Genomic DNA, 19,790 nt, shown 5'->3' on the forward strand with positions numbered 1-19,790 from the left:
CACCGAGCCTGCCGCTGCCGCCGCCGCCGAGGTGCGGGTGCCCACGCACTCCAAAGTGGGGGGCTCCAGGGACTCACTCCTAGAAATGAGCACATCAGGTGTGGGCAGGTCTCAAAAACAGGGGGCTGGAGCCTACTCCAAGTCCTACACGCTGGTGTAGGGCACCCACTGGAGACCGCCTGCCACGGACACCGCTCCTTTCCCCGCGCCATTTATATTTAATTAACAAACTTGTACATAATGAACTCTTTTGTATAAATGAAGCTATTTTCTTCTTCTCCGAACAGAAAAAGAAACCAGGGCACAAAGAATTTGATGTTACAGATTTAAAAATATAATATATATGTATACATATATATATTTCACATCATTTTGAAAGGGGCACAAGGAAAGACTCAGCGACTTTTTTTTTTTTTTCTTCCCTAATCTTGTTGGTGGTTTTAAAAAGGAACGTCTCAAAGACATTGCATGCTATTTTACTGTTCTGAAAACAACAGGAGTTGCTTCAATTTGCAAATGCTTATGTGTTAATACCTTTTTCTATGAAAAAAAACCCAGCGCTGTGTGCAATAAAGGTTATGTTTATACGTGGGCGTTTGTTAAGCGAGCAGGGCAGTAGCCAGCGCAGAACATCCCAGGAGGATGGAGAGGGGCAGCCCAGAGCCATCCGGAAGACCAAACGTGTGCCACGGAAGCCCAGGGATAGGCAGTACAAGCGCTGCCTGCAGAGCCCCGGGGCAGGAGGAGGGGAAGGGATGGGAGCAGGGTCCTGGGCACAGACAGCCCCACAACTGCCAGGCTGTGCCACAGCACCACGGCTGCAGCTGCGTGGCGCCTACTCACCGGTAAGTGCCGGTCAGCCGTGCCAAACAGCAGTCTGCTCCAGTCCAGAAGGACAAACTCCCATGCAGGACCAGGAACTGCTGCACAGACCCTGGCGAGCCACGGCTCGGCTCCGGCAGCACGGGGTAAGTGTGGTGCAGCTCCAGTATCGTGCGTGGATCCAGCAGGGCTCACGGCAGGGCTTTGGTTCCCCGATGCTTCGTGGCACTGCGTGGGAGCAGGAGGTGAAGCACAGCAGAGCTCTCCCCAGTCGCAGCTGAGCGTGGTGAGTTGCAGTGGGGCAGGGAAGCGCAGTGCAGTGTGGTGAAGTGCAGCACCGTGTGAATCCCGCACAGTGCTCTGAATCAGGGCATCGCTGCCTCCTGTCCTGGGGAGTCATGGCACAGGACAGTAAAACACCGCACAGCTCCCCTAAGGTGCAGGGTATTGTGGCACGGCACGGTGAACGTGGGGAAGCTCCACCAGATCACAGTCCGGTGAAGCACAGCCCCGTCCCCCACTTTGCTATGGCTGGTGGTAAAAACCAAGAGGAAAAGAAGAACAAAGCAATTCATTAACCACCAAAGTGCAAATTCTACCTTCCCCTTTCATACATCCATCCACCTAGAAGCATACAATTGTCTCAGTTGGAAGGGACCTTGAAGGTCACCAAGTCCAACCATCACCCCAGCACAGCCAGGTCCTCCACTGAACCCCATGTCCCTCAGCACCCCGTCCACCCCTCTTTTAAATACCTCCAGGGATGGCGACTCTCACCACTACCATGACCTGCAAGGAACAGGCTGCCCAGGGAAGAAAGGTGGGGTCACTCATTGCTCAGGAGAAGAGAGCGATAGGAATGTCCTCTGGAGTAACTTGAGGCTCTTTCCTCTTGCCCCAATATCCAATCTAGAAGTTCTGTGCAAGCCTTGGAACAGGCTGCCCAGGGAAGTGGTGGAGTTGCCATCCCTGGAGGTATTTAATATATGGGTAGACGAGGTGCTGAGGGACATGGTTCAGTGTCCTTTTCTGGTCATCGTAGAGAGCGATAAGGTCTCTCCTGAGCCTCCTTTTCTCTAGGCTGAACGTGCCCAGTTCCCTCAGCCGCTCCTCAACAGACCTGTGCTCCAGACCCCCCACCAGCTTCACTGCCCTCTGGACATGCTCCAGCACCCACCCCGGTTTATTTCTTGTAGGGAGGGGCCCAAAACCAGACACAGTACTCGAGGTGCAGCCTCGCCAGCAACCTGTTCTGCTGCCCCAGGGAGACACAAATGCCTTAACAGGTACTAACGGTTGTTTTAGTTAGCATAGAACCTCCTCTGGAAGGAGGAGTTCTGGTTTGGGTAACTAGCTTATTAATTAACTGCACTTTTACTTTATAAAGCTGCTAGTTTAAAACTTAAGAGCAATTTTTTTAAAGTTAATTTGAAATCTAGGAGAGGTATTAAGAGATGGAACCGTAAGTTGTAAGGAAAGAAGGAAATTATTTCCTGTAAACACATAAAAAGTGAACAACCCAACCTTCCTATTTTAACATCCATACATTGTTTAAGTGCTACACAGTTGTTACTCTGATGTGTCCAACAGCACCTTTTTTTACTTGAAAATAATGACATGAAAGACAATGCAAATGGTAAAAAAAAGCGATGAGTGCTACTTGGTGACATGACACACGATTTCCATTTCCAGCTCGCAGTTCCCTTACCTGCTTGTGTTGTCACACTGGTCAGCAGCTCCTCCTTTGCCATCAGGTTCCAGCTCTACCGGGTTGAAGGAGTTAGAAGTGCCTTGGCAATAGCCTGGCTGCTCTTCAGGCTCAGGAAGCAAGCTGTTGTTAGGACAATGTGTTGTGCTCTTTCTTTGTTACCAGAATAAGCACCAAAACGTATAAAACTCAGAGCTGCCTCTGCTGAGGAGCATCCCAGGTGCAGAGGACTACCCTGCCCAAACAGGCTGCTGGAAAGGCATCGGGGATCACACCGCATGCCACAGGTGCCAGGGTTGATATTTCCCAGTCATATTTTTGCACTGGAACACCCATCAACACCTTAGTTCCCTGCAAAGCTTTCCTTAGGGACAGAGAGAGTGTGCTCCCGGGGAACCGACTCTTCCAGGGCTTTGCTTCTCCTCTGCCTGAGCTGCTGCTTGATCCTCAGCCAGCAGATCTGCGTTACTGCCCTGCAGCTGGAGCCTTCTGTTTTGAAGCACTGAGAGTTCACGTCAACAGCAATCAGCCACCCTCCAACTCCATGCAAGACACAAGTCCTGCAGGAGAAGCCTAACCCTACTTTGGGTTGGGGTTTGTTGCCTTGTGGTTTAATATGAATCTCAACAACAAAAACAAACCACCACCAAAAAAAAACCCCAACAAGATCTGTTCTGAATAGCATTTACTTCTGTGCATGAGTTTTCTTATTCATTCAATTTTAACAGATTTGGAGCCACAAGCATGGCGAGTTTCCAATTTAGCATGCAAGGAGCGCATAGATTTTGTACAGCATTTGCACTCGGAAGATGAGCAAGGCAATTGCACGCTCAAGAACACACTATGCAGCTCCAACAGGGTCTGTTTGAGCCAGGAAGGGCTTGCCTAGCTTCCCTTAAAGGAAGCCATCAAGGGAAAACACAGCGGGGCCAGAGAGGCTGGGGGACGTGCAGCAACCGCTCACCAGCGACTCAGCCTTTCGCATCATCCACAGAGGCCCAGGAACGTCCTGGCTGCACGTACCCTCCCGTGCAGGCTGCTGCAGCCCCCTGATGGCCTGAGGGACCCCCTCACCACTCCAGTGGACCCACGGGTCCAACACAGCCCGCATCAACTCATCCCACCATCAGGCCTGTCTTACACTGGGTAGCCTTTGCCTTTAAGCAAGTGAAACAGTGCTGCCCCTTCTGTCTCTCCCCAAGATCACTGGAGAGCGTTGACAAGCGAAGTAGCATTTCTCAAGCATTTTCCTAAGCATTTCAAAACCAGTTCACTGCACAAGAGACTTCAAAACCTTCACATAGTACAGATTTTAAAGCGAGCCAAGTGCCCACCCCCACCGCAAAGCAGCATCCCAGCCAGGCACCTGTGCAGCACCCGAAACGCAGAGCCCAGACTTTAAATAGAAGAGGCAAGAAAAGGCAAGCGTGTTCTCAGCTATGAGAGTAAGCGGATTAGCAAGACAAAAAGAAGAACAGATTAACACCGATTAACACATCTTTATTGTAATTGGCTAGTACAGATTTCCTTCTACATCTTAGCAAGATTTCTCCACCTTCCCTTCCCCAGCAGTTCCCATCCCTACCTTTGCACAGTTTGTGAAGACAGTCCAGATTCCCACGAGACCCCACCAGCCCCCTGCCCCTCACCAAGGCAATAGGCTCTCCCCACACCGCTGCGCACAGTAACCAACCAGGAGTCACGGTAGACAGCCAATTCATGCCACGCTAGCCAAAACCTCTGCCTTCACCAGGAAGCAGGCAAAAACCCCATCAAGCTCATAACACCAAGCCGCTTCTTTGGATTTCTGTCTGCTTTGCCGGCTGCCCCGCACAGCACTGCAGCCGAGCGCCCAGACACCACGCTACACGCAACACACACCTCCCGGTGTCACCCGGCGCAGGCTGCCTGCACCCCACCGAACCATCGTCAGCCCTGCTCTCCCCACGCACCTTCAGAGGAGGGCTGGAGGCCAACCAGAAGGAGCAGCAGGCAGTAACCGAGCACAAGCAGAAGCCAGACACCAGCGCTTACGAGCTCAGGATAAGCAGGGGCAGGTGGGGATGGAGCCCTTGTAAGAAGGGCTGAGGACCTTTGCGGCTGGAGAGGAGAGAAAGAGCGGCCTGCAAACAGTCAGGGCTCTAAGGCCACAGCTCAGGAGCTCTGCCCAGAAAACCCAGCATCAGACCCAGCAAAGCAGCAGCTATAAACACACTCCACTGGTCAAAGCAGCAGTGTTCGGAGCCAGCAGCTCCTCCGTGCCCTGCTCCTTCCCACAGAGCTCCCACCATGCACATGCCACCTCCTCAGCAGCTCCTCACACCCACCCTGCTCGCAGCAAACCTCCTCCTCTAACCCGGAGCTCAGCACTTTCAGATTCCCTGTTTAAACACCTCTGCACCCTCCAAAAGCCGGCAGTCAGAAAGAGGCGCTAGAACCCCAGATAACCTTGGGGTTCTGTCCCTGCCCCACTAGGAGCAGGTCTTTGTTCAGCTTTGCTGGACCGATAGTCCGGGAGAGGGTGGCTGGGGGGCACTGGCACTAACCCACACGCCAGAGTTAGCGGAGGGCTGGAAGGAGCCCGACCTGGCAGCGTGCAGGTTGAACCTTGGCACGTGCAGCCACGGAAGACAGAGTCCCACCCCATCCCCGCTCTGAAACCAGGGCACCCCCAGCAGTTCTCCCCAAGAAAAGTAAGAGCAGCTCACGGTCAGCACACAGCTGGGCTGCTGCTCCCTTCTCTGCCTGCAGCACATCCCCTCGGTGACACCCCGCTCCGGGCCAGCTCCTGGACATTGCGCTCGGCAGCAGCTCTGCGAGCCAACCGCCTGGAGCAGGGGACAAAGGCGGCCATTCCACCCCGGCTCCAGAGGCGGAGTGGGGATGGAGGCACAGGGGAGGGTTATCACTGGGCAAAACAAGCCGCAGCTGGGCAGCAACCAAGAGCCACAACCACTATCAGCTGTGCGGGGCCTCCCCTCCCGTGACACAGCTGCTGGGGCTGAGCAGCTCTGCCAGCCCCACACAGCCCTGCTCCGGCTTGCTGCAGCCCCACGGCCGGCCACCACGCCGCTCCGGTGGGTGCCAGGGCTGCGCCGCTCCCTGGGTGCCGAGGTCCCAAGCAGCCCCTCGCCGGTTGTCCCCTGGCACACAGGGCAATGCTGTCTGGGGAAGGAGTGCCCAGGAAAGATCTTGCTCTGAGCAGCGACCAACACAAAGGGCAGAGCATCTACAGCTGCGCACGCACCAGAAGCTACACATCAGGGGTCACAGGCACCGTGGCCGCAAATCTCTCCGGGGTACAGAACAGACAAAAAGGAAGGACAGGGCAGGGCACGGGTGGCTGACACGGCTACTTCTTCTCCTGCTTCTGCTGCTGGTATCTCCTGAAGTGGGTCTGGATGGTCACGGCCGCCTTCTCAGAAGGATCGCTGAAGAACTTGCTCTCGCTGCTGGCATCAGGGGTCACGTTGCCTAGAATGACAACCGAGCATCGCAGTGAGCGCAGGCTCTGCTGACCAGGGCAGGGCTCTGGTATCACCGCCCCGTGGGGTCAGGCTGGCCTCCGCGGACCCCAGGCTCCCCACACCCTCTGGGGCTTCACTCCATTGCAGAGGTGAAAAAGGCTGGACAGTCCACAGCATGAACCCACGACTCCACCGGCTCACGGGGAGCATCTCCACAGCGGAGGGGGCTGGAGCAGGGGGCACGGAAAAGCCCAGCGTCCCTGGCAGCGCTAACCCCTCCATTTACACAGCTTCACTCCCCAAAGACCTCAGCTTCCCCACATTTAATCACCAAGTATGATACTCACTTACTTTCACACACACAAATAAGATTAGAAGAAAAGCCCGGCACTGTACAGCAATAAAGCTCTCATGCTGACAAATGGGAGCCCTCCCCACCCCACGCTTAATGTGGCATTAGGGAAGTATTGTGAAACTCAACAGGAACTGAATCAAAGGCACTCAGCAGTGCTCCTTTAAGCGAGTGTGTCACTGCTAAGCACCCCCCGAGCAGCGATCAGAAATCCTGGTGCCAGATGCTGCTGTGTAAACTCCCCACTGTCACCTGAACCCATCTGCATTCACATCCTAAAAGAAATTGCAAAGTAAAAAGATACATAAAGAGAGTCCAAGTCGGGAATGAACTCCCTCCTGTCCTGCTTAACAAGATACACCGTCAGCCGTAAATCCTGCCCGCTGCAAAAATCAAAGGCCGGAGGCTGGGGAGCCACAGGGCATGTACTGCTCTATGTTCGCAGGAACGAGCCCCCGGCCGTGCGGGCTGCCGACAGCTCGGCAAGAAATACACCTACTGAAGGAGCTCGGCCCCGGCCGGGACCATCAATAACCCCCCACCGCTGCAGCGACACAAATGCCACTGTCAGCCCAGCAGCCCTGGGGTCCGGCACTTCCTCACGAGGCAGTGAGACCCCCAGAGCAGTGGCCAGGTTGGCCAGAGCTACTGGTCCACCCAGGAGGAGCAGGGCAGCTCAGCGCTCTGCCACGGCCGGCAGCACCCAGCCCAGCCCCGCGCTGCCGGGGCATCGCTTCACCGGCCTTTATCCGATTGCCGCCCGAGCTGCGCTCAGAATAGAAGTGCTCAAATCCTCTTTGCTGCGCACTTGACTTCAGAGAGGGCAGAGTCTTCGAGAGAAGAGCCAGGAGGAGGGAAGAGGGGTAAGTTCCAGATGGTTGGCAGGGCAAGGAGAACAGAGGTAGGCGGCTGTTTTAGGGGACACGTGGTTCCATGGGGCAGGTTTCTTGGGAAGAGGGAGTCGGGGATTAGCGCGCAGACACGTGCTGCTGCATATTCAGCCATGCAACGCTGGTCCCTTCACTTGCTGATACTACAGGCTTTAACAAACATCTCACCATCCTGTCCATCCTCACGTGCCCTCCCAAGGGGGGCAAGAAGGGCCCCCTCCACAGGGAGCAGAACTGACTGAAAATACAGTACAGCCAGCATGACACAGGCTGCCCTGGAGAGAAAGCTACCCCAGGGGGCTTCCCTCCACGAAGCAGGCTTCCAAAATACCTCTTAATAACATCAGAGAGAGATTTCTTGGAAGGAGAAGCCGGGAAGGGTCCAGGCGCTGCAACGCCTGCTCCTCTGTGGCACCCTACGGCCACAACATTGAGTTTCCCCCACTGCTCGGGCAGGGCTGTCTCTGTGCCGGCTCCACACTCACCCTTCTCTCCAGAAACTGAGTAGATGCTGTTGTGCCGAGAGCTCCGGCCTCTCTAGAAAGGTAGAGAACAAAAACACCGCGTTAGTTTTATATCAGGTTGGTGTGGTGAGAACATGTGGTGGCCTTCCAGGCCAGCTGGGCAGCTCCGAAAGGGCCGGGGCTAGCCTCACCGAGCTTGCCACTAGCCATTCCCTTTGGGGAGCCTGAAAGTTACCGTTGTTCCCTTAAGGAGCACTACCAGAGCACTGATGAATTCATTTGCATTTGTGAGTAGTCCTCCAAGGAGAAGAGAGCTTTGTATCGAAAACCAGAGCCGTGCGACGCACTGGTAGCGTCTCCGGCTGTAGGTGGGCACAGGGCAGGCTCACTGCGCCCGCACTTCACAGCGGCGTGGAACCAGACTGGCTGGGTTCATTCCCTCAGGTTCCGCACCGACCACGGTGCTGCAGCACCCGAGACGTCAGGTCTGCTAGGGAATGTTTTCATCCTAAAACTAAGCCTGAGATTTTCTACAAATACCTTTCCTACGCTTTCCAGCTTATCCTGCCTCCTGGTATTACCCTATTTTCTGTCTTTCCAGGGAAAGAAAGCTCTCTCCCCCCTGCCCAAGCCTTCTGCTCCATGCAGCCCGTTTGGTTCGCAGCTGTGCGCTGCTCCTCCGGCGCCAGGCACTGCCCTCTCCCCCAGCCAGTTCCCGTGGCGGACTGCAGGCAACGAAGCCCACCCTCACCTCGCTGTCCCGGCTGGTGCGGCGGCTCTGGCTGACACACTGGATCTGCCAGGGTAGGGGCTGGTACACGAGGTACGGCAGGGGCTCTTCATGGAAGAAGTTGGTCCCGAGCTAGGCACAGAAAGGATTTGCAGTACGTAAGAGGACAGGAGAGAAGCGGAAGAGCAACAGGAAGAGCTGCTATTCCATACGCATCACCAGTGAGCACAACCCACACTGGCCTCGCCAGCTGTGGCGATGCTCAACGTATTTTTCCACACCGTAGTGATGAGCGAGTCTCATCACGAAGCAGGGGGGCTGCAGAGCTCACGGGTACGGCTCAGGCCACGTGGCTCTGCCTCGAGTACTGGTGGCCCAGGAGGCTGTGCCCACCAGGGCAAGCTGTGACCTCTGCCTCCTCTCCCTGCCCCGAGCTATTTTTGGGGACAGGGAATTGCAGAGGGCAGGAGTTGGTCTAGATCCCCCGGGAGAGGCAGCTCTGCTGCAGGCTCACACCGTGACACTGGGACAGTCACGTCTCCCTGCATCCCACGCCACGCGGCAGTGCCAGAGCACACCGCCGCACAGCGCTGTGGGACCCTCCGGCACCGGAGAAGGAGCTACAAAAGCCAGAGGCATGGTTAGCGGGGCCAGGAACGACCGCCTGTCCTCAACGGGTCAGCCAGGCAGGGGACACAGCCCCTGGGCAGCCCAGCAAACAGTTCTGCTTTCTTTCCCCTCCCCAGTGGGGAACAGCCTGGCACAGGGGAGGGTTTTCCTTCCACCCCAACCCCACGAGCTCCAAGACCCAACGTGCACAGTCGCAGAACTTGCTCGCCGGACTGGGAAGCCCAAGTACCCGCACTTGCTTCCTGCGGGCACGGGCACAAGAGGGAACTGCCCTCTGCAAAGCTCCCATACACCTGCTAACGTGACAGTGACACAACCTCAGCGTGCTCCAGAGCCGACACCACGGGGTACCTGCTGAGGATGAGCCGCTGCAGGGGCTCACGGCACCGCCACAGCAGGAGCCGAGGCATCCCCAGCCCACGGGAACGGCCAAGCCCCCGTTCCCCACTGCTTCCCCACCTTCTCTACTAAGAGAACCCACACGCTTCTAGAAATAAAGCGGAAGGCATTACATCCTACCTGCTGCCAGGCCAGCCCAGACTCACCTGGCCGAACGCTCTCACCACAAAGAACAGTGCGGTCATCAGGGTCGCCAGCATGGCTGGGGTCTCCCAGGAGCTCCCTCTGTTCCGGGAACGCCAAGCTCTGGGAGCAACGCACAGCCGTCTCCAAATAGGCAGGGACTGAAAGGTGCCTTCTCCGGCAGGCAGACTCCTAGCCCCTTAATGAGCTTACGGCTTGCATTCATCTTGGCAGAGTAATCGTGCGCTGTCCTTTTGCTCTTCTAATCGCCGAGTTTCTCCACCACATACAGGACTGGCATTCCAGGAAAAGCAAATCCTCTTCTCCACATACATACGCAGGCCAGTGCGCACAGACGCATGCACCCACCCCACGCCTCAGAGCCACGAGCCGGGGCAGACCTCTGCTCGGGACTGTTCTTGGCAGGATTACAGCAAAGCCTCCCACGCCCAGAAGGTACCTACAGTTCAGATGGGACTTTGGATTTCTCAGGGCCGCCCTGCGCTCTTCGCAGGACCTGGACCCAAAAGGACTGGACCTGTTCCCAAAAGTGCCTACCTGGACAATGCGCATTGCCATCAGAGACCTCCTCCAGTAGTTCGTATCGCGGCTCTCCAGCAGGCAAAGACACACAAGCGCAGGTCACGCACAGCCCGATTCATGGTTTGGCGGTGGTTTGTGTTCTGCTTTTAAAGGATGTGGATCTCACTATCAGCCTCCTTTTCCGTGGGGCCAGCTGACCCACATACTGTTCCTCCTGAGCCTCATCAGTGCTCCGGCTCCAACAGCTCTCCTCTGCCCAGCGTGTCCAGCAGCAGTCGCACTCCTTCCTTGCCAGCCCTCCCTCCACGGGCAGAGGGCTACTGTGCGCGGTAGCACCCCCACCCCGGCATGCCTCTGTCACCCTCACGCATCCTCCAACCACATTTGTTTTTCCTGTTGTACCAGTAGCTCAAATCGCGTTCTGATCGCCCAGCATCCCCACATACCCTTCCATCGGCACCTCGGATTTCCAGTGAGCAAGGCACTGTGCAGAAGAACGAGAGCTGGAAACATAAGGGCAGGTGTTGAACCACCTCTCGCCCCACCACTGCTGTCGCTGGCCGTGTTACACATCGGCAGTCCCTCAGCACGGGAGTGCCCAGCCAGGGCACACGCGGTGAAAGCCCCCTTTGGGCAGAGGCAGCCTTTGCTGCAGTGCTTGGAGACACAGGACAAGCCGAGTCTTCCACGCGAGACTACCTTCAAGGGAAAAATCCCAAAGGAGCAAACATGCACAGCTGGGAATGGCTGCTATGGGGGTCCCAGGGCTGCCAGGGGAAGGAGGCGGCGAGAAGGGGAAAGGAACAAGCCACCACGGGAAAAGCAAAGCACATCACCATTTCTGGCGAGAGCACTGTTCGGCGATCCCGCCAGCAGGACTCCAGCGAGCACACTGCTCAGCAGCAGCGCCTAAAACACCGCTCCCCGGCTGCGCCGAAATACACAGAGCAGTCAGTAGCAACAGCCAATCTGCAGAGATCACCAATTTTACCACATCCCAAGTTGCCGGAGAACGGTTCCGGAGCAAAGCCCCGCTCCCTGCCAGTGCGTTCTCCCCATTTCCCGGGGAGAACTCCCCACCTGCTCCCGCAGAGACCGGAGCATCTTCCCCCATCCCGCAGACCAGCCCTCCCTGGGCGCCCAGCCGCCCTTGGGCCGTTCCCGCACGCAGCCCGGCTGCCGACCTTGACACAACGCTCCGGAGCGAGACAGCCACTGCGACGAGGCCGGATGACAGTTTTGTGAACAGGGCAGGATACGAGCCCAAGGAAAGCTCTCCTGTCGGCTGAAAGCCCCATGAAGAATTGCTTTTGTAGCTTTGGTTTTTAGCTTTCTGTCTGCCCTTGCATTTGCTACCCTGACCAGACACTTAAGAGAATAATGGTAATAAAGCCACAGAGGGCTGAAGTGGTCCTGGAAATTGCCAGAAGTGACCTTGACAAGACAAACCATGAAACAGCCCAGAGACAAGCGAGGGGAAGACGTGGAAAGTAAGCACAAGCTGGATATCTAGGGCTACAACAGAACACCTCAACAAGAAAAACAGAGCTACAAACATCACCATCGTACAAAACAGGCTCACGTTGATTTAATTTGCATACAAAACCAGATACAGCTGCTATCACAGGTTTTAAACAGAAAAAGGAACATGTCTCAAACCAAGTTATTGCTAATAAAACAGGCATTTCTCCACACTACTAACGCACAGTTCTCCGACCACACCGACTGGCCTTGGGCACAGCATCCACCATGCCGACAGTCTCCCCACGCCACGGAAAGCCAGGACCGTAGGCTCCCTCCTAAAATACCTCACTGGAAGGACTTCCATGTCTCCCACCAGCACCCAGGAAACTAAAAGCTAATTCCCTACAGCCCGGGATTGCTGCAATCTGGCAGCAGAAGGGGGAACCTGCGCTTTGATCCATCCCATCCCACAGAGGGACTCCCCCTGGCAGCTGCCGCTCCCAGTGGGCACCTGAGGTCTCCCTGTTCAGCCAGAGCCAGTAAACCCTAGCTAGGATTTCCTCAGCGACGGCACCACTGGGGTGTTCTGTACTGGCAGTGCCTGCAGACAGGCTATGTTGCACTTCACCAGCAAGCAGAAGGTGGGGAACAAGGACCCAGCCAAAGGATAAAGCCGTCCAAGGATAAAGGCTGGCTAAGTAATTAAAAAGAATTCAAAGAAAAATCAGGAAAAAAAAAAAAAAAAGATATACAGCCATTCTTAGGAGTTCTAAAATGACGTTCATCAAAAATATATTTCTATTTGCATGTAAACATTCCCCTGCCACATTCACAGTGTGCGCTGTTGCAGTGTTGCGCCAGAACACAACACCCCGGGAAGCAAAGCAGGAGGGGGTTCTGCCTTCCTCTGCGGCACATCATTAGCCACACCGAGGAACACAAACAGCACGGAAGGGTGCGGAGCAGCAGCTTTACCGCCCTCCCGTCTCTAGAGAGAACGGCTTTGAAGATGATTTCACACAGATGGGATCCCTTGAAATGCAGACTTCTTCATCAGACAAAATGGCAAGTGGATCAGCATTTTTGAAACCATGAAATATTTAAAGTCAGCTTGGAGGAACTACTGACAACGACAACCAAACACCGCATTTCCCACTCAGCAGTACGAACGTCTGGCCACACTTCTCCCCGTTGGCTGGAGCAGCACCGTCTGCCCCCTTCCAGCTCCGTGCATCCCAGTGGGTGGTGATGTGCTCTGGCCACAGCCTCTCCAGGGGAGCACCACTGCAGCCACCCGGTGAGCGCAGCGACCGGCCGCCGCCTCACGGCCGAGGTCGGAGCGCCGCGCAGCCCAACGCCTCAGCAGCAAGGCCAGGCTCCAGGCTGGGCTCCCGCCTGCCTCCCCAGCCCTGCTGGGTGGAAGGAGACCCCAGCTGCTGAGCCGAGCTCCGCTCCCTCTCCCCGGGGCACAGAAGGACGCAGGTGGGGCTTTGTCTCGGCGTTCACACTAGGCTGAGTTCCTGAGCAGCGCCTGCACCAGCGGAGGCCACCCCACACTCTCTTGCCATCCCCGCTCACATGGCCACTGGAGCATCGTAACGCGCAGAGGAGCTCCCGCAGCACAGCTTTGCTGCACAGCTCTGGCCGGCGCAGCAGGAAGAGGAATCGAGGAGTGCCTTTCCAGATCTGCCATGAAAAGCTACCCCTGGTTTAGTTCCCATTGCTTCCACCCCGACAGAGAACATTCCCTGAGAGTCAGTACATGCCATTCCCCGATTCTGTCCCCAGACTCTACAGCCATTTCGCCGTTTGTTCTCCCTTGCTCGCACACATGGCAGAGGCCAGATGACTTGGCCCACCTGCAATTAAGCATTTGCTGGGCATCAGTGTGGGCTCGTTTCCTGACACATTTCCTCTAGCAAAGTCTCAGCTGGATTCCTGTCCTCCCCCTTGACCGGTTACTCAACGTCCTCCATGATTCACAGCTCTGGCTCACCATTGCTAGAATACTAATGAGAGAACTGTTGATTTATGGAAGCCCTGATATTTCACCACTGGATTAAACAGTCTATAAAGTATATTTGGACACATTACAGGATTAGAAGAATCCACCTGGGAAGTTCGCTTCCTCCTTCCTCCACTCGCTTGTACAGAGACTTTATTTCAAGGGCACGGCGCAAAGACAGAGCTGCGATGGTGGGCACCACTGAAAGCCAAGGTATTGGTAGAGCCCCAGCCACAGTCTCTCCAGAGCCAGGTCCCACCTTTTAGTAATGGTACACTTTAATTTGTCTGTTTTCATCCAGTCCTAGCTGAAGGAGGCTGGGGCTGCTGGCAGGGGGCTTCTGGGCACCTGGGAAGAGAGGTCTGGCAGGCGGGTGAAGGAAAAGCCTGGCTTCCAGCAGGGATTAGCAGGCACGGGCGCAGCCAGCAGCCGGGACAGGTACGGCGGGGCAGGAGCCAGCCTCGCGCACACGGGCTGCATTTAGCCTGCTGCAGCCAAGTCAAATGGAATTAAAGGGGGATTAGGGAATTCAAAGGAGCAGCGTGCGCTATCGGAGGCCCGAGGGATTTGCTGCTAATATCGGTGTACACTGCAGAGGAGATACTGCCAGCCCCAGCACAATGTTGTTACAACACAAGCCTGGAAACATCCCCGCTAATAGCACTGAGAGGTCTCACTCGTTTAATCCAACTGCAGGCTACGACATGCCTCAAAACTGAGCTGGAGGGAGAGCCCCAGCCCTCCCTGCCCGGCCACGCGGCCGCCCCACGTGCCAGGTCCGCGCGACTCCAGGCGCCCCTCCAGGGCTCCCTCCCGCGGGCCGCTCAGCAGGGACTGCCCGTAGCAAACCCCCGGGGCAGCTGGGGCTGCGTCAATGGCAGCGAAAGCAAGCCTAGAAGACTAGGGGCCCTACTTCCCTGCTGCCTCCTCCACTCTGCACTCGTTGGTTAACTTTTTTTATCGTTCTCACGTTACAGGCTCCAACTGGTGCGTATCACAGCAGAGCAGCGACACGGAAGAGCATCACAGCACAACTAGGGAAAGGGAAGACACTTTCCCGGTCAGGTACAGCTCAAAGACGAGCAAACAGGTCACCCATGCTCTAACTGCTAAACACCGTAGTCCTTTGCAGAACTGGACACTGAAATAGAGGCTAAGGCTTCACAACTGCCGTTCGGTGCTTCAGAGCTCCTGCCTCACTCACCTGCTGCAGGAAGCTGGAGTGCAATTAAAGACCAGGCTAAGGCAAAGGATACATTTGCGAATCCCTCTTGAAGTCTTCTAGCCATTTCTTGTTGGTCTCAATCATTCCTTGAATACTCATCTCGTCTGACTCACGGCTCTGGAACTGGGAATGCTGGAACAGCCGTATTTGCTCACTGTTACACAAGAGAAAGATGGTGCTTACTAAGACTACTTAATAATATCTAACTTATTATCTTGTTACTTCCTTGTTATATGAAATGTGACCTATAAATCATTGCAGAGACATAACAGCAATGAAAGAGCACAATGAAGCCACAGCTCAAGGAAAAAGATCCTTACTCTGCAGGTATGTATCCCAGCTTGCTGTCCAGAGGCTTGGAACTTCCACTGAGCGACGGGAACCCACCTGGAAAACATTAAATACAGGCGCCCCCATAATCTTACAGTCCCCCGGTCTTTCCATCCGGGTGCACCTGCTTTTGGTACTACAGATACGCCGTCCCTGCAAGCTGAGCCCCCTGCCAAGGACACGGGGGCGTTAAGGAAACAGAGATGACCCATCTGCAATTCAGAGGAGGATTTCCAGGCTCCTCTTTCTTGGGTGCTTCTTAAAGGCTGAACTGCTCCAGAAGCAGGATGACAAGATCAGCCACATGCTGCACTTCCTGGACTGAGAAAACCTTTTTCTCATTCTTTATCTCATTTGCACCCTTCCTATCAGCAGCATCAGACGGATGAGCTGGTTAGAACTTGCAGGGCTCCGAAATCAAAAGGCGTAGGCAAGCAAGCAGAGGGATTACAGCCAGGAGACTTACCTGGGAAATACTTGTGCCATTTCTCTGCCAGGACGCTGTCCACTGACTGTCCGGCTGGGAAAGCGCGACTAGCGCTCAGGCCAGTGCTCCAGGCCCACGGGTTCACCAGAGACACGCCGGCGGGGGGCACCAGGGGGCCACCTGCCTGAAGCCCTGCCACGGAGGCGTACGTAGAAAGAGGGACGCCGTCGCAGGGCGTCGAGGTGAAGAGTGGAGACTGGCAACTGTTCAGAGAGCCCAAGATGCCGAGGACCCCATTCAGTTCACTAGTGATACGCCGCAGAGAGTCTGTCAAGTACTGGATCTTGTCTGGCTGGGGGGCAGGCTGAAAATCGGTTCTCAAATCAACTGCCAGAAGAGAGAAGGGAAAAGAGGGATCACTGGGAAGGCAAGGGAGACACTGCCTCCCTGGCGGGAGACTCGCTTTCCACTGTGTTGTGCCCTGAGCCGAGTTTGATCGGTGCGCGCTAAGGGGATAGAGAGGCAAACACCTGCCTTTGCAGCCAGAGGACATAGACTGACGACGAGGATTTGTGTCGTGAGGCTGCTTGGGCACAAAGTTGGGGAGGAACAAGATAACAAGGGTTAGATCCGCCAATGCTGCAAGAATGGCACCTGCAGGACGAGCCCGGATATGCGTTAGTGCGTGTGTTTCACCGCCCTGTTCCATCCCTCCGCGTCCTGCTGCCCCCTGTACCACGCAGCCACGAACACAACGGCAATTCCCCCCCGCTGAAAGCCCCAGTACTGCTCCCCACCTCCCGGGGAGAGCCTGGCACAGGCAATCACGCTTTCCTTCAACGGTCTCAGCACACACAAACGGCGCAGGAGGCGGAGTGGGTTGGTTACACTTCACACGCTCATAAAAAGCAAAGCGCTCTCGGCCACCAGCCAGGCTGGAGGTAGGACCTTCAGGGCTGTGCTGACACGAGGGCTCTCATCACACGAGGAGATAAAACTCTTCAGTTTCACACGTGCCTGCAGATGTTTTACTGATCAGGGTCTGAGAGACCATCCCAGACTGGACAGATCAGTGTCGCCATGGGGAAATTCTCCAAGTTTTGTTTAAGCTTCAGCCTTGCCACAAGCAACACAACCCTCCCGCCTTCCTGGCGGATTATGGGGAGCCCTTCTTCCCACCTGCACAACTCCAGTTACAGGCAACCAGAGGCAAACAAAAAAGCCCGAGCAGCAGAGAGGGGCTCGCAGCAGCCTCTCCGGCCAGAGGTGCGAGGAGGAAGAAGCCCTGACACCTGCAGAAGAGCAGTACAGCCCTGCAACAGCAGGGGGAAGAGCTGAAGCCAGATTTCATAATGCACTCTAAAAACACAGGTCGAGATTTAAAAGGCAAATTCACACACAGATTCTGTCCCTCTCATCTGCCTCTACAGGCAGGAAATAGTTTTTTTTCAAACAAAATGTTATATACAGAGCCGACCCAGGCACGGGAAGCAGACCTGCCTTTGACACTAACGAGCACCAGTGAGAACGACGGAAGGTACATCAGAGAGGCGAGAGGGAATGCCAGAACAAGGTCCAGGGCATTACACATTGGGAGCAGCCTATCAAGCCACTCAGGCACTTACATTTAGGCTGACACAGATTTACACTGGAAGTGCTGTTTGTGTCCTCAGAGGTGCTGAGATCAAAAGTCACCATCTTCTTACATGCAGCACTCTTCAGCGTATCTTCATCTGAAAGCTGCTCAAAAGGAGGAAAACAATGCAAGTAAAACCTGCTTTTCTGTCCCTGAAACATAAAAGCCACTGGATACTGCCCACAGCCACTCCACACAGGCTGGACTGCAGAGACGGGCATAGGCCAAGTGAAGACAGACTCATCTTCAGTCCCCGACAGCTAAATCTGACAGTCGAGAGGCTGCTTGGTCTCTGGAAGAAGCACGGGCGTGCACTAGAGGCCAAATCTAACAGCCACGTGAATGGGCCCTTCTAGGCAGAATCCAAAGTGTTTGGTACTTTAAATAAGCCTCAAAACTCTCGCATGGGCTGGGTTCTCTCTTTGCACCAAGGAGAAGTGCTTGACCATCAACAGTCTTGAGCTCTTGCATCTGCCGCTGCCCTGCCTAAGGCCACGTGGTGCCAGGCAGAGCTGAGCAGATTCCAAGGCTCGCCTGGCTCAGGAAAGTGGACTCCATCCCAGCTCCCCTGAGGTGACCTGCCCTTCTTCTCTCTAGGCTCAAATCACACAGCTTTTTCAGGCTGCTTTCTGTATCCGCTCTGCAACCACCCGTTTAACCGAGTCCAGATGCCATCAGCGGAGGGAAGGCACAGCGCTTGCCATCTTGACCAAGGTACAGACAGTTAATAAGACATCTAAACATTCTGATGCGAGCTTTTAGTTTATATTGTAAGATACTTCAGCATGTCGGTGTTAACAGCTGACTAACAAACCAGCTTCTCGCACACCAGTGCGCCCAGCAGGTTTTCTCCACCCATGTCCATCCCTGCTGCCAGCAGCCCTGCCTGGCAAGCTGCCACCGTGGAAGAAAGTCTCCATCCCACAACCCAGCCCATGTTTGCCCCGTTGGCTGCAGCTCTGCCAAATCACAGGGGTCATCGTTCATTACGGTTTGCCATTCTCTCCAACTTTGTGACCAGCCTTCTCAGACAGACAACTCTGCTCTCAGAGAATGTGTTTCTGAAACCCAGGTCTGCTGGCAAACACCAGTCTTTGGCCATCAGCTAAACAGCCCTCGGAGTGACCAAAAGCCCTGCCGAGACGCCAGTCTAGGGGAGGAGGCCCAGAGCTCCGGGCAGGCCCAAGCACCAGTGATGCTGGTGGTTACCTCCTCCAGCAGCGAGGACTCCAGCTGGCTTAATTTCTCCTCTTTCTTCTTCAGCAGCACCTGTCCTTTCCGCATAGCTGACTTCATCTTGTCCAACTGCTTTGCTTCCTGCAGTGGATCAACAGCCAAGTCAAGGAGGAAAATTAAACAAGAACGATAGGCAGTAGTTTACGTTAGTGGTACGGGTGACTTTCATTATCTCACTTCTACTCAGCAGAGGAAACCACGCCACCGGAGTATAACTACGCCCAAGACTTTGAGAGCATGGGACGTGGAGTGTACAGAGAGCAGCGCACACATCCCAAAGCAAGTTCACCCCAACAAATAGGAGGTTTCACTTCCAAACCCCGTATCCAACAGGGCCAACAGCTTTGGTTCTGCAAGTGAGAATGCTCCGTACAATCAGTGAAGCAAATTACGGCCTTCCCTGTCTCCGGCTGGCACATCAGCAGAGCTGACAAGCACTCCAGAACCCCTTTCCAAGCAAGAGCGAAATCACGGTAGAGCTACAACCACAAACTTGTACCTACAGACGGAATGCGTACCTGTCACTTCCTTTACTAGGAGGAGAAAACGAACCAGCATTTGTATGACACAGGAATCCCGTTTTTTCCCCTACCAAATACTTCCTCCATTTTTAAGGTCCCAAGAGCTCCAATTACCAGTGAAGTTCCCGCCACCTAGCAAGCTACTGAGTGCTGGTCACGCTGCAGTGACTGCTTCGTAGAGCCTTCCTACTCCAAAGCACACACAACGAAACAGATCTGGAACTCTTCTACTGCGCGACGCTCTGTCAGCTGTGGGCTATGCACACACACGGGCGCTTTCGGTCACTCATCCGAGGCACAGTAACATCACTGTGATCCAAAGCCTAAGTCAGGTCCTCATTAAGCCTGTTCCCCTGACACTGTTTGCACCATATTCCTGAACACATCTCTCTTGGCCTTCCTGAAGGAACCTACAGCCAGCCCGAGAGGGGAAGGACTGTCACCCTTGGGTTACAAAGGCAACACAAGCAGGGATGAACGCTGCATATCTATCATAAAAGACACACAAGATCCGATTTCTAGGAGGACTGAACACCCACCGCTGCCTGTCACTGTAGCCGCAGAGCCAGGGATCGATCCCAGGGCTGTGGATTCCTCTGTGCAGCCACAGCGCCCGACATCTGAACACAGGCAGCACTCAGGGGCTCACCTCTTCCAGGTTCTTGCGCACCCCCTCCAGGAGCTGGGAGCTGTCGGGATCCTGCACTGCCTCCTGCGCTTTCTGCATCTCTTGGCGCCACTGCTGCTTTGCAGCTTTCAGTGCCGTGTGCCTCTTCCTCATGGAGCGGGTCTGGCGCACCAGGAACTCCTTGGCATTC

General features: G+C 55.1%; 2 protein-coding genes across 2 annotated transcripts in view; one reads left to right on the top strand and one right to left on the bottom strand.

Moving 5' to 3' along the window:
- DSCAML1 (Down syndrome cell adhesion molecule like 1) overlaps positions 1-160 on the top strand; it is a 108,758-nt gene extending 108,598 nt beyond the window's left edge. Inside the window, 1 exon segment of the mRNA XM_009894741.1 lies at positions 8-160. Coding sequence (XP_009893043.1) covers positions 8-160 — 153 coding nt within the window.
- Positions 161-5,882: 5,722 nt separating this feature from the next.
- Positions 5,883-19,790, bottom strand: part of CEP164 (centrosomal protein 164kDa) — a 44,896-nt gene continuing 30,988 nt past the window's right edge. Inside the window, 10 exon segments of the mRNA XM_009894742.1 lie at positions 5,883-6,004; positions 7,725-7,776; positions 8,455-8,565; positions 9,609-9,687; positions 14,854-14,976; positions 15,143-15,209; positions 15,619-15,966; positions 17,205-17,319; positions 18,425-18,532; positions 19,622-19,790. The exon segment at positions 19,622-19,790 is cut by the window's right edge and continues 54 nt beyond it. Of these exon segments, the coding sequence (XP_009893044.1) occupies positions 5,883-6,004; positions 7,725-7,776; positions 8,455-8,565; positions 9,609-9,687; positions 14,854-14,976; positions 15,143-15,209; positions 15,619-15,966; positions 17,205-17,319; positions 18,425-18,532; positions 19,622-19,790 (1,294 nt within the window).

The sequence above is a fragment of the Charadrius vociferus genome, unplaced genomic scaffold (genome assembly GCF_000708025.1).
Source record: "Charadrius vociferus isolate BGI_N301 unplaced genomic scaffold, ASM70802v2 scaffold241, whole genome shotgun sequence".
Lineage (NCBI taxonomy): Eukaryota > Metazoa > Chordata > Aves > Charadriiformes > Charadriidae > Charadrius > Charadrius vociferus.